This window comes from Rattus rattus, chromosome 2 (genome assembly GCF_011064425.1).
Source record: "Rattus rattus isolate New Zealand chromosome 2, Rrattus_CSIRO_v1, whole genome shotgun sequence".
In the NCBI taxonomy this organism is placed as follows: domain Eukaryota; kingdom Metazoa; phylum Chordata; class Mammalia; order Rodentia; family Muridae; genus Rattus; species Rattus rattus.
In genome coordinates, this window is record NC_046155.1 from 32,167,114 (window position 1) to 32,186,168 (window position 19,055).

Here is a 19,055-nt window from a genome sequence, read left to right on the forward strand (position 1 = left end):
CCTGGGCCTCGCCTATTAAAGCCCTTCCTTGCTTTAAATCAAGGGTTAGTACCACCTTTGTCTGTGAAGAGTTCACTGAGCTGCAGACTGTCCACATGGCACACTGCAGCAACTCTGGTACCTCAGAAAGGCTGCACTGGTTCCATTACTAAAAAAAAAAAAAAAAAAAAAAAAAAAAAGTGATTTGGTTGAGAACTGGAGAATTCACTTACTGGCAAACAATGGTAACAGCTTGAGTTTCGTTTATCTGTGGCTCCTTTTACATACTGGGAAACAAGAACCTTTAGGGGCTTTTGACAATAAAAAAAAAATACGTTTTAAAAGTCCTGCTTGGAGAGGTAGATGAATAATAAATAAAGACTTGGGCGAGGCAAGCTCTGAAGAGATCCCAAGGCCTGGCTTCCTACATTGATTTAACAGCTTCATGACTTCTGTGAAGATTAACACAATATAATAGCCACAGACTTTCAGTATAAGTTTTTATTAAAAAGTGCATTTTGATTAATTTATGATTTAGGTAAGTTGTAAGATTATCAGTATACTCTCTGGAATAATAACTTTACAAAGATTTAAAACAAACAAAAATTTAAAAGCCTTTTTATTTCCTTCACCATTATTGTTTTACAATACAAATATCACCTTGTGAGGAGACACCACACACACACACACACACACACACACACACACACACACACACACACACGCACACGCACACATACATGCACGCGCATACACACTCTTGCACGCGCGTGCACACACACGAAACCTACAGAAGGTAATCCTGCTGCACATAAAATACAGAAAGGATATTATATTTATATTTATATTTATATATATATACTTCTTCACTCTTAGAAAACTATTTTGTTCTCCACGTTGGCAAGTATAGAGTAGAATACTTCCCCAAACATACGTATGTCAGGAGTAAAACTCAGAGTTACATGCGGTTTCTGCACAAATATATTGTAAAGAAATAGCTCTCTTTTTGCTGTTGTTGCTCACCAGCAAACCTGTCATGAGAGTGTGGATAACTATAGCTTTCAAGTTTCAGGTAAGTGATCATTTTCCAAACTCTCTTTTTAAAAAAAAAAAGATATTCATGGCTGTTTTTATTGAGTAGTTAAAACCAAACTACCAAATCCATAGAAGAATTTCAGTGGCACTTGTCAGTGCTGTCTGCTCACAATATGTGAATAGACGCAGACGCTACTTCACACCCCCGTTCTTCAGTTCAAAACCGTTTTCAAACCATTAGCAGTCTTTCGCTTTAATTTAGCTATAAATGCGAAATTTAGTAGTGTATACATACATTTATATTTTCATGGAATAAATAAAAACATTTAAGATTGCCTACCAACCGACCATACAATCAAGACAAGAAAGGCACTAGAAACATAGACAAATTTCTCTCCCAAGAAGCATCTTTAAATTTTAACTCTCTTTTCTGTGACATGTAAAAATCTTTAAATTTGGTTTTCATAACATCATTTTGAAAAATAAAGTTAGGAAATACTTAGAAAAATCGCTTTATAACAGAATCCTTTTTTGCACTTTTGATACACCATCTCTGCTGACTGTGTAAAACCCCAGGTACCAAACCTCTCTGCACCTAGCGTCTTCAGCCGAGCCTCGGTGTAGTTGGCAGAGATTCTGAGTCAACTCCCATTCAGACACATAGGACCCTTCATAGAGACATTTACTAGAAAATGGCTTACAGCCCTGTCTTTGGGGCGAGAGATATATGAAAAGTATCTTTTCCCAAGAAAATAACACACTTTATTTCCAGATGTGGCTGGAAAGGCCAGCGCTTAGGATACAGACGCGCGCGGTGGCGTGGCTGGATGACACAAGGGACATGGTGGCTGCCCGGTATAGAAGCCCCAAGCTTAACAACAGGAAATGTGTACAGTGCATGATATGGTAAATTTTCTTTATTGTTGTCCAACGCGGGTCCTTTGGAGAGAAAAAAAAAGATCACAGTGCTGAGCAGATAACTCAATGGGTTCAGTCAAGGTAACTTGAGAGATAGCAGGGGAGGTGGTTACTCTATGGCGTCTTCTCTCATGGAGTTCTTAGCACTTCGGACCATTCCTCGTTCCCCTAGGCGGCGAGGCTGTTAGGTGTCGTTTACCAGCCGGCTATATTTAACTTGCCTACTAAGGTGGACTACCGGCCAGGGGAGCGGCCAATGGTAAGATCGAGGTACAATCCCTTGGACGTTCTTTTCAAAGTACTGAAATGGCCTGTACCACCACACTCTGGCCAGGAGGTTCATCTGGGAAGCTTCCTTTAGCACCTAGGAAAGCAAAGACCACAGATGTCTTTTTAATCTTATTATCTTTCCTTGAAAATATTTCCCATGTTAAAATTCAAAGACTTGCCCCACACCCACCCACACAGCCCAGCTTCACTGAGTTCACCACACTACACCCTGGACACAGCAGACTCCAGAGAGCAAGGGCAACTGAGACTCCCTCAACCGTGCCTATTAAATATGTCAGCCAGCCCTTCTTCACTCTCCTTGGATCTAAACTTCCTGTGCTCTTATAGAATACATATATAATCTATAATATTTGTATAATGTAACACATATAAATAAATATAATAAATAAAATTTATTTAATAACTTAATTAAATGTAACTATGAAACTAGTGACGGGCCCATCATAACCAAAGGAGGTTAGGAATGCACCCTAAGTGCAGAGACCGGCTTAGAGAATATTTTTTTCACAGACAGGGGGTGTCTATGTTTCAGAAGAAAGCGTATCTGGGCCAATTACATTAATACTTTACCGCTGACTCTGCAGAGGAATGGTGTTATAAAAGCCAGCACCACCACAAGTGGTGACTCCTAAGAGAGGGAAACTGTGGGAAGGATCCATACATTCCCAGTCTTTCCAACACCTCTCAACTCTGGCCTCAGCCAGCAGCGCCAAGCCTGGGGCGAGAGAAGCTTAGGTCAAAGGGAAGGGGGTGACTCACTTGCTGATTGGCCATCGTGTGATACCACCAGAAGAGTCTTGTGGTGATGTAGTAGGCTACCACCACGTCCACAGTGTAGTGGTCATGCGCTAAGAGAATACAGAAGATTCCAACGACGCTGAGGAGCCAGCAAATCCAGTGGTACCACCAGAGCCGCCGAGGGGAATCTAGAAGAGGAAACATTTGCAATAGTCCTGGTTCTAAATACCACTCACCCATGTCCCCGCCATTCTGTAGGTCCAACCGTCTCACACGTCTCCCCTGAAAGCCCATTACGTGGGCCAGCAATCTAAGGGACCTTTTGTTTCTCTATAACTAGAGACAGCAGGAAATGGCTTTTAAAATGAACTATGACTAGCGGCAGTGATTTATATGGGGCTATAACCTGTTTCATAAAACCAGAAATGTAACATAAAAGGTGACTATGACCAAATGTGCACAGGTCAGCGTGCTGAGCTCCATCTGTAAAAGACGCTCCACTGACACTTTTATGTACACACGTGCAGTGTGTGTATGCATGTTTGTGTGGCTATAGACACTGATGTGTGTATGTATGCCTCACATGCAGAAGCCAGAGCTTGACTAGTTTCTTTCTTGACTGCGCTACCCTTCTTTGCCGCCGAAGGTCTCGAGGGTGTTAGCTAGTCTAGCCACCCAGCTCGTTCCTAGGACCCCGCCACCCCACACCGGCTCTGGGACTACAGGCGTGCTGCCACGCCCACCTGGTGTTTCTGTGCGTGCTAAGGAGCTGAACATGCATTGCTAGGTTGGTACCTCAAGCAATTTACCCACTGAGCTCTCTCCCTAGGCCGTCCAATGCCATTAATTAAACGCAGCCTATAAACTGAGGTTAAGTGCCTTATGTAAATCCAACACCTACTGTGCCACAGATGCTTTTTCTAAATGTGTATTTCTGAGACTATAATTGAATTAGTGTTTTCTCCTTTCTCTTTCCTCCCTCCAAATCCTCCCTCCTATGTATCTCTTCCCACTCTGCTTCCAATTCATGGCCTCTTTCCAGTGATGGTTATTGCATGCATACATGTGTCTGTATATGAACATATATTCCTAGTGATAACCCGTGGAGTCCATACTCTATCCCTTGTATGCACTGCTCTCAGGGCTGGTGATTTGACACTGGGCAGTCTGGTGCTGTGCTCTTCCCTGGGGAGGACTGCTGTGCGCCCATCTTTACTCCATTGCCGCGGTTCTTTGTGTAGAGTTGAAACCTCACGGTCCTTTCCCCATCCAGTTTGGCATGTTAATTGGCGATTAGCTCATGTTTGTGCCAAAAATGCTTAGACACGGACCATGCAGTGATAGTTGCTACGATCACCATCCTGCTTTCAGGTTCCCCACCCACACATCATCTGAACGACTCTGAGATTTCTATTCCACATTCTCAATGGGAAGGGGACTAGAGGGCCTGGGGTTTCAGAGAAAGCTTTGAATGGATCGACTGTCCTCATTTCAGGGAAGAAGGGACTGCTGACTTTTACTGGATTCTCGAGAGGTCCAACAGTCATTCACTCAGGCAGGGTGCATCTACCATTCCCTGGACGGCTCCTACTCGAGATGTCTGAACCAACAAACCAGTAAGCAAAGGCCCGCCTCTGTGGGGAGAACCCTTGCCAGAAGGGGGGAGGGGCTATCATCACAGAGTTGTATATTGTATATACATTGTATATAATATATATATTGTAAGGTGAAAACTGAAAAACATGAGGGGATCAGAAGGAAGAGGAAGAAAGAGGTTTTTTCCCCTTTGGTTGTTTTTGCAATTTAAAATTGGGCACTGGGGGCAGGAATCGGCTACTCATATTCATACCTTAGCAATACACCAAGAACAGCTACTACACATTTTCTGTGAACCTTGCTGAGTATCCATGCATGCCACTTAGTTTTCTTTTTATAGCCTCTTCCCACTCAGGAAATAAAGGCTCATTTTAAAGATGAGGAAACAAACACACATAGAAATTAAACGTTTTTCTCCATTGTCAGAATGCTGGGGGCTGAGAGTTCCAGGATCCCAAATCAGAGTTCTGTGACTCCTGCTAGCTCTCCAAGTTTCCCAGTACAGCATGGTGCCAATGGTCCAGTACAATTTTAACATGATAAACAATTTCAGGGGTCAACCAGTAGGGGGCGAGCACCCTATCCCCAAGGGCCTATGGCAATTGAACCCTAATGTGTCCATTCCCTATACCTGGTTATATTGTGGTACAAAGGTCAGATGCCCTGTAGTTGTCACACAGTAAACAAACACTAGGCATCTAGCCTCCCTGCCTGCCTCCCTCCCTCCCTGGCCCCTGCAGAACATCCCACTTCTTAATGGTTCCTTTACTTCTGTTTCAAAGACAGGGTGGAGCAGCCTGCCTGCTCCTGTTTCCTCGTGTTGCTTGTCCTGTCACCAAGTTCTTCCTTCCATACCTTCACTTCTCCCCAAGAGTGAGCTCAAGCCTCAACTCCTCTGCATGACTGTCTCTTGGTCTAGCCTGCTCTCACCAGAACTTCTTGAAGCTACTTCTCAGAAGGAAACATCAGATGACACTGTTCCCTTGTTCCCAACCGCTCTAAGTGTACCCGTCTGCTGCAGACGGAAGCCAAGGCTCTGCTTTGTGGCGTAGGGAGCCTTCTGACCTTGGCACTACTTCTCTGTCCGTTTTCTTTCTCATGACCACGCTGACTCAGCTCCCAGCAGACGCACGTCCAGGAGCTACAGTGCTAACTCCAGACTGCGGTATGTCTGTTCTCTGTGTTCCCCTTTCACTTATTACCCTCCGTGGGGACTGCATACAGAGGGACTGTCTCACTGAATAGCTTCTAACAGTAACATTTTGAGGATAACTGAATTTTCCAGGGAAATAAATCATCTGTTGTTCAATTACAAGGCTGAAATCCTAATAGCAATTAAAAATGAATGAACCAGGTTTCATGTCTCAAAACAACCCGAGAGAAAAAAAGAGCAGAATGTGTTTACATGTGTTGTTTGTATTCAAATACTTTTATTTTTATATTCAAATTATTTTATTTTATATTTAATTTTTTTTTATATTCAAACCACATGTGGTGGCAGGCTTTGAGGTTTCAGAAGCTCAAATCAGGCCTAGTGATTCACTAGCTCTTTCTGCTGCCTGTGTGTCCAGATGTAGAACTCTCACCTAACTCTCCAGAACCCAGTCTGCCTGTGTACCACCCTGCTTCTCACCACGGCTGTAATGGACTAATAAACCTCTGAACTGTGGGCAGCCCTCAATTAAATGGTTTCCCTCATAAAAGTTTCTGTGGTCATGGTGTCTCATCAAAACAATAAACCCCTAATTAAGATAATACACATATAAATGCAACCAACATATATATTTATATATACAAATATACAAATATATATATACTAATACACATACAAATACATATATATGCACAAATATATACATACAAGCGCTCACATATATGCATATACATATATGTAAATGTTGAGGTTTTCTTTTATTATCTATTGTAGTGCTAAATGGGGACCCAAGATCTGGGAGTCTGCATGTAGCCTCTGGGACCCTGCCTCTAAGTTAATTCTGGTTGGTGAATAAAGATTCCGGCAGCTAATAGCTGGCTGAGTTTTGGTGAGCCTAGAAGAGGGAACAGGTGGGAGAAAGAAGGAAGGAGCAGCCTTAGAAGAACAACATTCGGGAGGAAGAGAGAGAGCATGGGGTAGGAGTAAAGAAAACGAGGCCATGTGGGCTGGCCAACTGGCGCTAAGAGCAGCCCTGATGGAACAGTGAAACATAGCAAGTGATAACTCGGGGTTATTGTTAGGAAGGCAGATTCTAACAGCATGGAGGGCAGGCAACTGCCCAGCTACTGTGCTGCCTAAGGTGTATCTAAAAACATAAAGGCTGTGTGTGCTTTTCATCTGGGAACATATATGGTCTAAAGCAGACAGAAACCTCCCGCCAGGATTTTTCAAATATATTCACTCTGAGTAAATGATTCTATTTGCATACATTTAAAACCACCCAAACATTATAGCTGATATCCACAAACAAGGCACCCCCTGTCTAGAGGTGTAGCCAAGGGCTTTCCTGGCCTTCCTCAGATAAGGCAGCTTCCTCAGATCTCAGACTGCTTTAAGGGACTTTCCCCAAACTGATTTCCCAAAGGACCACGGGGCGTGGCAGGTGAGAAGTGGCAAAGCAAGGCGTTTAGACTTACACTCCTTGATAAACAGGTAGGTGAGCGTTAGCATGACTGTGTGGCCACTGTACAGATAGTCCCCACACATGTTGTGCGAGCCCGTGATGGACAAGCCGCCTCCAGCAATGAGCTTCATTATCCTCCGCACTTGAGCTTCCCAGTCTCCAAAGAGCTACAGAGGAAGAGAGAAAGGGAGATCCGTCGTTAGTCCACCTTGACCGTTGCTATCGTTCCTGCTTATTCTGTGTATTCTGCTTCTCCAAGACACATGCAATCAATCAATCCGCATCGAGCAAGCACACAGTGCTTATCATTTTTGTGCCAGGCCCTGGAAAGCACTTGGTGCTAGTGATGACATATTTGGCTCTAGAATTTTCTCAGTAGTACATTTCAGCAGGGGTCTGGGGTTGGAGATTCTAACCCAGGGCCTCAAGCATGCTAGACCCTACCACTAAGCCATGTGCTTCAATCCAACTTGTTTTACTACGATAAACCAGAAAGAATTTGTGGTTGATTTACCGTAATTCCTACTTTGGACAAAGAAAATGTAAATCCTGAGCAAACGCGTATGTGCCCGAGAGATAGCAGTTCTGAGTCGCTAGCTAAAGCAACTGGAGGCCAGTGGATCAAAAGCACGGAACAAGGGCCTCAAAACGATGCCCTTTCAGCCTCTGAAATTACACAGGCAACACTGCCTACTCTTCCTTTTAGTAAGAGAGGCTTATAAAGTAATCTAGCTGTCTACAGTGCAAGTCTGGGCTGGATACCCAGGTAATGGATGGCTTAAATGACTCACTTTGTTGTGGTGCAGCCTGTGTTTGCTCCATCAAAGAAGGCACGCAAATGTTTGCATCAAACTTTTTTCATAGATTTATTTATTTTATGTGCGTGGATGATTTGCTTGCACATATATATACATATATATATATATGTATATATATATATATACACACACACACACACACACGTGTGTGTGTGTGTGCGCACGCGTGCCTGCCAAGTGCGTGCCTGGTGTCCTTGGATGTCAGAAGAGGGTCCCCTGGAACAGTAGTTATTTATGGTTCTAAGTCACCATGTTGGTGCTGGAAAGTCCACAAGTGCTCTTAACCACTGAGCCACCTCTCTAGTCCCAGCAGTATCCTTTTATAGTCTAGTTAGCCAATTTAATCATCATAATCCCCTTTTCAACATCTAATTGCTAATATCCCAGCTTTGGAAATGCGTGTTTCATTATAATTTCTTTACAAAACAGCAATTAAGATTTCTATTTGGCAGAGCAGAGCTGCCAGACCACAAAGAGGATGCGACCGTCCTGAATGCTCGGCACAACAGAAGGAAGCGGACCTACACCAAAAGCTCTATGTCACGGCACATCAGAACAGAGTACTGCTGTGCCGAAGTCCCCAGAGATTGAGACCAAGCTTTAGATGAAAGATCTATATGCAAATGACTTTTAGAGAGCACTCTAGAAGAAAAGATTGTTTCGGGATGAGGGGTGGGGAAGGAGGCTGGGCTCCAAGTTCTTAAGCAGTAGGATTTCCAGTTTTAGATCTAGCCATGTAACTAAAGCTTTTTTATATACATAAGAAATACTCAAGTTAATAAAGATAAAAAAAAAAGACTTTAGACTGTTTGCTGTGTCTGTATCCTTATCCAGGACCTGCAGAAGATGCATTCTACAAAGCAAGGTAATAAGTAGAGAAAGGAAGAGGCAGGCCTTTCTAGGATGGCAACAAAGGAAAGCCACAGAGCTGGGTGGCTCTAACATGGAGTCACAAACTGCCCAGTCTAGATGTTTACAGAAGTCTTCCAGGGCATGCGACTCATGGGCTAGCCAAGACGTTTGACTATAAAGCTTAAGTTGAGAATGGATAAATATATAGAGAACTACTTAAGAAAGCACAAGGCAATTACTGGCTCTGTGGGAAAAAACTATTGTACAGTAATTACAGGAAAGGGACACCGCTTGGGGGTGAGGAGGGTTTATAGAGCTGTAACCAGGTAAGTGCTCTCTACTGAGTTAGAGGAAGACAGGACAAGACGCTCTATGTCCCAGGGATGGCAGGGTGAAGGGAGAAGAAGGTACAGATGATAGGAAGGTCTCACTTTTCACAGCAGGAAATTAATAACAGAGCATCAGTGCTCAAGGGCATTTTTGGCTAATTTAAGGCCAGCCTACCATGAAACTCTGCCCCCTCAAACCAAAAAATTATAGCCAGATGAGGTCATCACCTATAGCTGCCTGGTGTCTAAGCACTTGGGAGGCTGAGATGACTGTGCAGGAAAAAACAAACAAACAAACAAGAAAAAGAAATGGTATTTCCATTTCTGGTAAAAGGGGAAAATAGGCAGAAAGAGCTACACATGTGATGATCTAGTTAAGAATGAAAAGGAAATAGGAAAAGGAGTCCAAATTGGGCCCGGGCCAGGAGATCATTATTTTTCACACCAAGTCTAGTAAAGGTGAGAGTAGGAGATGACAGTTCTTCCTGAAACCAACGCTACAGTGGGACGAAACGGGGAGACAAATAACAGTGACAGTGTGTGTGTGTGGGGGGCTTTCCTGTGTGCAGTGTGAGGGAGGGGAGCCTGTGGGTGAGGGAGGGGATCCTGTGTGCAGTGTGAGGGAGGGGATCCTGTGTGCAGTGTGAGGGAGGGGAGCCTGTGTGCAGTGTGAGGGAGGGGAGCCTGTGTGCAGTGTGAGGGAGGGGAGCCTGTGTGCAGTGTGAGGGAGGGGAGCCTGTGTGCAGTGTGAGGGAGGGGAGCCTGTGTGCAGTGTGAGGGAGGGGAGCCTGTGTGCAGTGTGAGGGAGGGGAGCCTGTGTGCAGTGTGGGGGAGGGGAGCCTGTGTGCAGTGTGAGGGAGGGGAGCCTGTGTGAGGGAGGGGAGCCTGTGTGCAGTGTGAGGGAGGGGATCCTGTGTGCAGTGTGAGGGAGGGGAGACTGTGTGCAGTGAGGGAGGGGAACCTGTGTGCAGTGTGAGGGAGGGGAACCTGTGTGCAGTGTGAGGGAGGGGAGCCTGTGTGCAGTGTGAGGGAGGGGAACCTGTGTGCAGTGTGAGGGAGGGGGCCTGTGTGCAGTGTGAGGGGGGGAGCCTGTGTGTGCAGGGAGGGGAGCCTGTGCAGTGTGCAGTGTGCAGGGAGGGAGCCTGTGTGCAGTGTGAGGGAGGGGAACCTGTGTGCAGTGTGAGGGAGGGAACCTGTGTGCAGTGTGGGAGGGGAACCTGTGTGCAGTGTGGGGGAGGGGCCTGTGTGCAGTGGGGGGAGGGAACCTGTGTGCAGTGTGGGGAGGGGCCTGTGTGCAGGGAGGGGAGCCTGTGTGCAGTGAGGGAGGGAACCTGTGTGCAGTGTGAGGGGGCCTGTGGAGTGTGGGAGCCTGTGTGCAGTGTGTGTGGGGAGGGGGAGCCTGTGTGACCTGTGTGTGAGGGAGGGAGGGGGGGGCCTGTGCAGTGTGAGGGAGGGGGAACCTGTGTGCAGTGTGAAGGAGGGGATCCTGTGTGCAGTGTGAGGGAGGGGAGCCTGTGTGCAGTGTGAGGGGGGGGACCCTGTGTGCAGTGTGAGGAGGGGCCTGTGTGCAGTGGGAGGGAGGGACCTGTGTGCAGTGTGAGGGGGGGATCCTGTGTGCAGTGTGCAGTGGAGGGGGATCCTGTGTGCAGTGTGTGAGTGTGGGAGGGGGCCTGTGTGCAGTGTGAGGGAGGGGATCCTGTGTGCAGTGAGGGAGGGACCTGTGTGGGAACCTGTGTGCAGTGTGGGGGGGAGCCTGTGTGCAGTGTGGGGAGGGAGCCTGTGTGCAGTGTGTGGGGGGGAGCCTGTGTGCAGTGTGAGGGAGGGAACCTGTGTGCAGTGTGAGGGAGGGGAGCCTGTGTGCAGTGTGAGGGAGGGGAGCCTGTGTGCAGTGTGAGGGAGGGGAGCCTGTGTGCAGTGTGAGGGAGGGGAACCTGTGTGCAGTGATGAGGGAATTCTGTATAGAGTGGTGAAGAAATCCTGTCTATAGAGAATCTGCTGTAGGCTTAAGCTAATATGTATCTTAAATATCTTTGTACAGTTTTATAATGTATTTTAAGGTAAGTAACCTTATAGAAGAATACTAATATCAAAGGTTTATAAAGAGTTACAGTAAGTGTCAATTTATTACTGAGGAAAAAGTCTTTACAAATGTAGCACTGCCTACCTGTGCAGTACCCGTCAGGCCTTCAGCAGCACACTTTCATGTCCCAGGACTTCATGCTCACTCCCTGGTCCTCCCTAAGCTGCACCGGCAGTGATCTTTTATGGTTTGTACTGTATCTTTTTATGATTAGATGTATGCATTCTGAAATCCAGTTACACTCGCCTCTAATGTTCAATGCAGTCATGTGCTATAAGGCTAGTTTTGTAGCACAGCAGGAACCTCAGGGGTATGGAGTTTGCATAAGAATGAATCAACCTGGTGACATACACCAAAACATACCCTTGTCATTAAACAACACACGACCACATTATTAGCAAAGCACTATGCCAACCACCATTCCAGTACCCCAGAGTTTGATTAAACCAAGCACTGAATCCATACTGAATACCTCTTCCTGCAGGAGCCTAAGCCCCTCACAGAAGTATGAGCACACTGTCAGTGTCATATTCCTACTATCCCGATCTGCCAAGGATTCCTTATAAAACTGCTATTCAACCATCTGTTCATAGAATCTACTTACTTTGGCAAATTATAGTGTATTGGTCCTAAATGACAGTCTTTCCTCCCAAACAGAAAGTTCATTACTGACCACATGTCCCCAAAAACTCTTTCTTAATTAAACACCCAGGCCAACAGCAGGGCAGGTAAAGGACCACACAGCAGGGACAGATGAGAGTAGCTCGTCTTCCTGCCTTGAGCAGCCTGCCACCAAGAAGGCCACAAACTTGATCTCCCCCAGCCGACGTCCCAAATGTCTGTAAAGCAAGCCATTTCCTGAGTGTTGATGGGCAGGCTGCTGTCCTAAACCAAGAATGGATACTTACAAATTAACAGGAAGACAGGAAATACTCGTTAGGCCCTACTGGGAAATAAAACAGCCGGAAGGGTAGATTCCTCTAGATTCCTCAGCAGGAAGGAGTTGCTCAAAGCTGCCATTTCTACTTTCCCCTTGCTGTCTCTCCATCTCCTTGTTGGGCAGCAAAACAGACACCATAGGGTGGTGTTACAGAATAAAGCACCATGTGTTCTGTACATAGAGATTCTAAAGGTTAAAGGGATTTCCCCATCAACTGTCTCATCGTACCATCCGAAGCCTGTTTGCTGGTTAACGATGTCATGTTGTCCATCTGGCAGAAGAGGAAGTGAACAGAGGCTGCTGACTGGTCCCAGGGATGCACACACTGACGGGGATCAGATCTAAGGGCTCTATCTATGACCCAAATTACTCGAGGTCCAGGAGGTGCAATAGCTGTAAACACCTTCTGAAACAGCAAGGGGGCAACAATTCCAGGTTCATCCGTTGCTGTTATTCTAATAAAATTTAATCAATTTTACCTTTTCCTATGCCTTTTAAAACCAGGTGATCTCAACTTGGTTCACGCGCTCCTGGTTTATAGTATGCTACATTGGTCTCTAAGAGGTTTTACTCGTGTGTGAGACGGGTTTTCATCATGTGGTCCAGACTAGCGTCAAACTCATGACCTCCCCTAGTGTTGGCTTTATCGGTATGCACCATCGTGTCTGGCTTACAAATATCTTTATTGTTTACTATAATTGTGTGTATGGCTGGGGAAGGCTGTGCATGCGTGTACTGTGGTACCCCCGTGGAGGCTGAATGGTAACTTTGTACAGTTGCTTCTTTCTTTCCACCTTCACACTGCTCTGGCGAATGAACACAGGTTGATGACAATGCTGTCATGCGCTAAACCGTCTCTCTGGCTCCCCAGACACACTTTATAGGAACAGCAATGAGCACAAATCCACCTCGGCCTTTATTTTAAGTCTGGTGGTGGTGGTGCACACCTTTAGGCCCAGCACTCAATGAGGCAGGTGGGACTCCCTGAGTTCAAGGTCAGTCTGGTCTACAGAGAAAGTTCCAGGACACCCAGGGCCACACAGACACACTTGGTCTTGAAACTCTCTTCCCAGACAAACCACTTTATTTAATATTCATATGTGCACATAATGTGTTTGGGTCCTTTCTCTTCTGTCTACTGCCTGCTTTTCCCTATGCATGTCCTGCACCCAACATCAGTTTTTAACTTAACCCAGTGGGAATCATTTCTCCGACTCTAGCCTCTGGCACGATTTGTTTTCAAAGTGATTGCTGACATTACAGAGATTGAAGACAGTGTCACTACTAAGAAGTAAGGCGGTCTGTGGAGGGGGCTCGGGTTCAATGCCATTAGACTGACATGGCGCTCCCTGAATCAGCAGCCCCGTGGGATGCTCATTTGTGACCGTCTCCTGATCACTCAAGAGACACTCAGACTCTTCCAGCCCAGCAGAGACAAGCTTTCCTCTACAAACACACTCTAGCCACCACGACTTCTCAGCAGGAAAGGCTTCGCTGGACTGCCTCCTCCTACACGGCTTACTTCCACTTGGCTCTGGAGGGCTTGGCCCTTCCCCTTCTCAAATGTTTGCATCAATTTCCCCATTAAGCAGGCTTTTGGGTGGGTGGAGGTCTCCAAGCAACATCAGCAATAAAACACTAATCTGCCACTAGCCTCCCGTTACTCCAGCCAAAAGCATTCATCTTTTTCACATGCTTTAACAGGGACAGAATCCAAAGGCCTCATAAAAACCTTAAATATAGATCAGCTCTGATTTGTTACCCACACTACAGTGTTTAAAGCAAAATGTCCCTTTAGTAAAATGACATTGCTCTAAGTTCGGGCGTGGGAGTGTTCAAGTCCCTCTAATCAACCTAGTTAGTGAGTAGAGGTTACAAAAATGTATCCGTGCTTTCATTTTAAAGTGTTTTATATGGAAAGAGCAGTGTAATGAATAAGGAAGACCTTCATTCTGGCACATCAGCTCTGACGATTTTACCACACTTGTTTCTCTTTCCCTCTGTGTCATGAGAATACGTGCTATAATACCTCGCTCCAAATTCCAAAATAAGAAGTTCTCTCCTGTAATCAGGCTCATGAAATCTACAATGATTCAACCCCAATCACACTTGATACTCTCTGTTCCGAGCCCTCAACATCCCCAACAACATTTCCATCTCCCTTTCCCGGCTGATCTAGGATGAGCTCAGGGACCAGCGCTGAGGTGACCAGACAGGCTCGGCTGTCAGTATCCACCACAGCTCTTCTGTGATCGTCACACCTTCAAGTTCATCCGCATCCTTGGATAGTCTCTGAACGCTGCAGAATGCTTAAATCCAAAGTAAATGCTGTTGGCAGAACAAACAAAATGGCTGTGGTCTCCATTCCATGCATCCCCGAAGAAGCCCCTGTGCCATTTGTCTGCTATTGGTGTGACTACCTGGCCATGGCAAAGCCTGCTAGACTTCTCTACTAAACATATTACCTTTGCCTCTTTATAATTAATAAGAACATGACTCTGAAAAGCTGTGTGAGTATTACTGGTCTTAACCTTCACCTAATAGCTTCGGTGCACACCCATGATGGAATATAATTTTTGAATTATTTCTTTGATGGCTACCAAATAGTCATCTTCTACTTCCTTTACATTTATTAATTTTTCCCTAAAGTGTCTCTGGCGTTATATAAAGCTCCTTTTGATTTATTACAATCTGATTATCATTATGCTTAAACTGTCTCGAGCATAACCACTGAGGACTGAGGCTACAGCTCAGGGAGAGAAGCAGGTGACAGCCCTGGGCTCGAACCTCAGCACTGCCAAGCAGGAAACAAAGCTTCACAAAATGAAACACAGGCGGGGGTGGTGGGGTTGTGGGGGAGGCACTCCCAAGCACAACCGCCTGATATTTTAGAGTGCTCGCCGATGGCCTTTCGTGTGTCCAGGGAGCTGCAGGCGTGCCCACCTTCCTGCACCCTGAGCCAGGAGGTAAAGTCTCCTCTGTGGCTCTCTGGAGCTCCCAGTTAACGCCGTTCCTCTTCTTGGTGCATGACTCCTAATATCTGTAAGGCTTTCCTTGCCTTCCCAGTGTCTCCCTTCCCCCAGGGCCTGGTCTAGGTATCCCTTACCTCTCATTTACACAACCATGGACAAGCATCCCCTATGACAGATGTGTGGCCAGATGTCTGTCCCCTGGCCACATGTCTGTCCCCTAGCTACTCTGAAGCACTGGGCGGAGCCACATGCCTCTGAACTGGATGCAGTTTCCTCCACTCATTGCTTTGAGAACTAAATGAGGACAAGTCATTGTGGACCATGGGTGAACATGAAAAAGGATAACACAGCTTAGCACCAACTGAGGTCTATGTCTCCCTCACCCAAATGTCCTATTGCATGACTAGTGAGATGTATTTCTAAAAACAACTGTCAGTACATCAAAACCTTTCCTGGCTTCCGAAGGTCTGGAAATCTTTAAATCTGTCCACAGTCTGTCTGCCTCACTTCATCTCTGGCCACTGGGATCAGAGGACCAGACACCCGTGTTCCCTTAACCTCAAGTTATTCTAAATTCCCTTGCAGGGTCCCTTTCTGCCCATCTTCTTGCTGTTTCCGCTTGGCAGACTCTGTCTCTCTGAGCCTCGGTGGGCTCAGACACACCTCTAGCTGCATGCATGCCCAGAGCAGTGGCTGTTCTCCTGTGCTTCCATGGCAACCAGAACCCCCACATCCATACCGGAAGGAGTGGCCAAGCCAGGGAGTGACCTGTTAGGTCACACAGGACCCTTAGCGCTGGAGGCCTAGGGACTGGGGGTGAGGATGGATGGAACACTTGCGATGTGTGCCCTTAATATGCAAAACTATGTCCACCCATGACAGGTTCTCCAGAGACACTGCTCAGGGAAATCATCCCTTCTAATCAACTGAAATCACACCAACAATTCCGCATTTTTCTTGCAATCTGAGCAAGTGACACCACTTCCTCAATAAGGAAACTGGACATGCCAAGGATCTAGAAAATGTTGCAAAGAGAACTTGTCAAATACAAGTTGCAACAAGAGTGACAGATGTACAGATAGTAGAGTTAGACTTATGAGAAAAATAACCATAAAGGATTTTTCATTGAAATGCGAATTTTAAAAATTTCCCTCTAGTACATACTTTCAGTGTGTCTGTTATAAAATTAATTTACAATAAAAGTAATTTTTAAAAGAGAAATTTACAGGGTTGGGGATTTAGCTCAGTGGTAGAGCACTTGCCTAGCAAGCGCAAGGCCCTGGGTTCGGTCCCAGCTCCGAAAAAAAAAGAAAAAAGAAAAAAGAAAAAAAGAGAGAAATTTACATTGCTGTTACACTGATCCTAAAAACGAAAAGAAAGAACAGTAGCAGAGAGAAAAGAGAAAAATGTTTGGGATAGGGTATGTTACTGAAAACTACATCCAAGAAACAGAAAAAATGAAAACAAAAATGAAAATTACACTGACAGTAAGAAATGAGAGTAGACAGAAGGTTGGAGGAAAGCAAGCACATCTCTGTGCCCCACATGATTAACTCTGTGACATCAAATTACCTCGGAAACGGAACCAGCTCTTTCTGAAGCCCCCAGAAGGCTGCCGAAGGCTAATCAGACTACCAAAGTGTGTCAGTGTGGAGGGCTTGTGGAAAACTCCAAGGGCCACGGGAGAACAGGGTTTACCTACAACGGCCTTGAAGCAGAGTCTGCTGCCGCCTTGAAAGGATGCACTTGTCCAAGGCGAGGAGCCCACGACACCAACGTCTACGGGAAAATAGCAGCAAGACCGAGGGAACCTCACACTGAGACAAGGGGACAGCAGTAGACACAACCAAACGGGGAGGGCTTCCCGAAGCTGTGCCATTCAACAGGCATCAGTCGGCCCAAACACGAGCAAGGTCCCTGACGCACAGGGACCTGGTTTGTTGAGGGTCTGAATAAAAGTTCAAGTGAAATTTGTCTGCCAAGTGCCGTGGTTGAGGTGTCATCTCCTTTTTGAAATCTAAGGTCAGCACAGAGACCACAACAGAACCAGCATGTGGCTTGGCTTAGGCTTAGTAGTCACTGCCAGTTCAGCTTGCCCAAAAGTTGTCATGGGACTGTATGTGCACACCTGGGGAGTGTGCACGACAGGGCACTTTCTCTTTTCTAAGAGTTAACAAAACAAAAAAACCAAAACAAAACCACAAACTTACCTAAAACCAAAGGTTATCAACCATTACTGTATTTTATCTATCTATCTATCTATCTATCTATCTATCTATCTATCTATCTATCTATCTATCTATCTATCTATCTATTTATCTTTAGTAAATCCTAAACAGCTATGATAGGAGACGGGAGGTAGGGAGCCATATACACTCTAGGAGAAAAGCTGTGGTGACATTGCCATAGGCTACGCTGGGCAGCTTCCAGCATAAGCCCGGCACCCACGCACCGCAAGGATACAGGAAGGTGATTCTGTTATTTTTAATTCAGGAAGTGAGCAGATCCACTTCCCTTTCCTTGTTCCCAGTGACTTATCACTGTTGCAGCAACATCTAACGGGAGGCTTACTCTGCAGGCTGACTGGTCATCACCTCATGACTAGTGCTGAAGTGCTTACATTCCTGTGAGAGTCCTGTCATGACCATCATAGATTTGTTGCAAACATTTTCTTACAAGCGTCCGTTTTGAACCCTATGTTGAGGGAAGTATTAGGTATCCTAGTATGGAGGTGAATGTGGGACCCCATTCACCACGGTGGAACCAGGTTTAGGTTCCTCACTCAGCAGAGCTCTAATGTAAAGCTCAACTGTCTCCCAGTAAGTTTAGTAATAAGTGAGACTTTAAGAGAACCTACCAATATCAGCCTGAAGAGATCTCAGATCCTGAATACCCAGTTCACTATATAAGCACTGAATATTCTGTGTCTGTGGACTTTTCATCTATATTAGAGGTTTTTACCATCATCCAGAATGTGATAAATTACAAATATTTACTTCCTAGCCCTGGTTTTCACTCCAACCTGAGACTCACAAACCTAGCTATCATAAATATTACCACTTGGCTGTCTCCCAGGTACTTGTGTCCTTCCCAAAGTCACTAACCCCTTTTTCCTTCCCACTTACAATTATTCCAGTGGTAAAACCAGTCATTGAACTCTTTCCCTTCCTGTCTTCCCTCTGTCTAATTACTGCCATTTGACCCCATAAACAAACACTGCTCCTATCTGTCTCGTGTTTCCTTCCCATCCTCAGGGTTAATGACTTATCGTGATCCTTTTACGGTTCCATTGCAAAATTTCATTCCATCAGGTAGGAGCCTGAACCAGGCAAGTTTTAAGGTTCTTCAGTGAGGTACATCTCTGTTGGCTCACCCTGTGTACCTGAGTTCCTAAAACACAGTGCTGCCTAATGCAGACTGTCCCGTTCTCAGTGGAAGGACAGGACAGCACCACGCCCACTTTGGTCTTGGAGGTTGATGGCAGTTTGGGGGTGAAGACATCTTTGACAACAAGTGACTTTCAACGATGCTATTTCTGATTCTGATTCCCTTCGCCTCATGACTAAAGTGGGCAGGGCTGGTCTCTGAGGCCTCTGAGTGTCATTCTTCTCTCCTTTGTGACACTGGCCCATACTGGGCCACTCCATTATCTGGCAGAACACCGATTCCCAGACTTGACCTGCCACCTGAGGGTCCTTCCCAGCTCTTCTCTCTGGACTCAAACAGATTTACCACCTCTCCATGAAGAGTTCTTGCCAAACCTGCTAAAACCAAACCTTACCAAGTATCCAAAGAAACTTTCCTGTCGAGAGGAAGTATGGAGGGCAGAGAGCAGCAAGTGACCTAACAGCAAACAGGTGAATGTGGGCAGCACCAGGACCAAGGGTCT

The 19,055-nt window shown here is 45.8% G+C and overlaps 1 protein-coding gene across 3 annotated transcripts in view; it reads right to left on the bottom strand.

The window, feature by feature from the left end:
• Positions 1-465: 465 nt before the first annotated feature.
• Positions 466-19,055, bottom strand: part of Sgms1 (sphingomyelin synthase 1) — a 265,773-nt gene continuing 247,183 nt past the window's right edge. For 2 of the 3 annotated variants that reach the window (XM_032891806.1, XM_032891803.1), the window contains 3 exons: positions 7,189-7,342; positions 2,983-3,149; positions 466-2,296 (listed from right to left, as the gene is read on the bottom strand). In XM_032891806.1, the coding sequence (XP_032747697.1) occupies positions 2,117-2,296; positions 2,983-3,149; positions 7,189-7,342 (501 nt within the window). In that variant the 3' untranslated portion in view covers positions 466-2,116. The remainder of the gene's footprint in view (positions 2,297-2,982; positions 3,150-7,188; positions 7,343-19,055) is intronic. The other variant, XM_032891804.1, reaches the window with a different exon arrangement.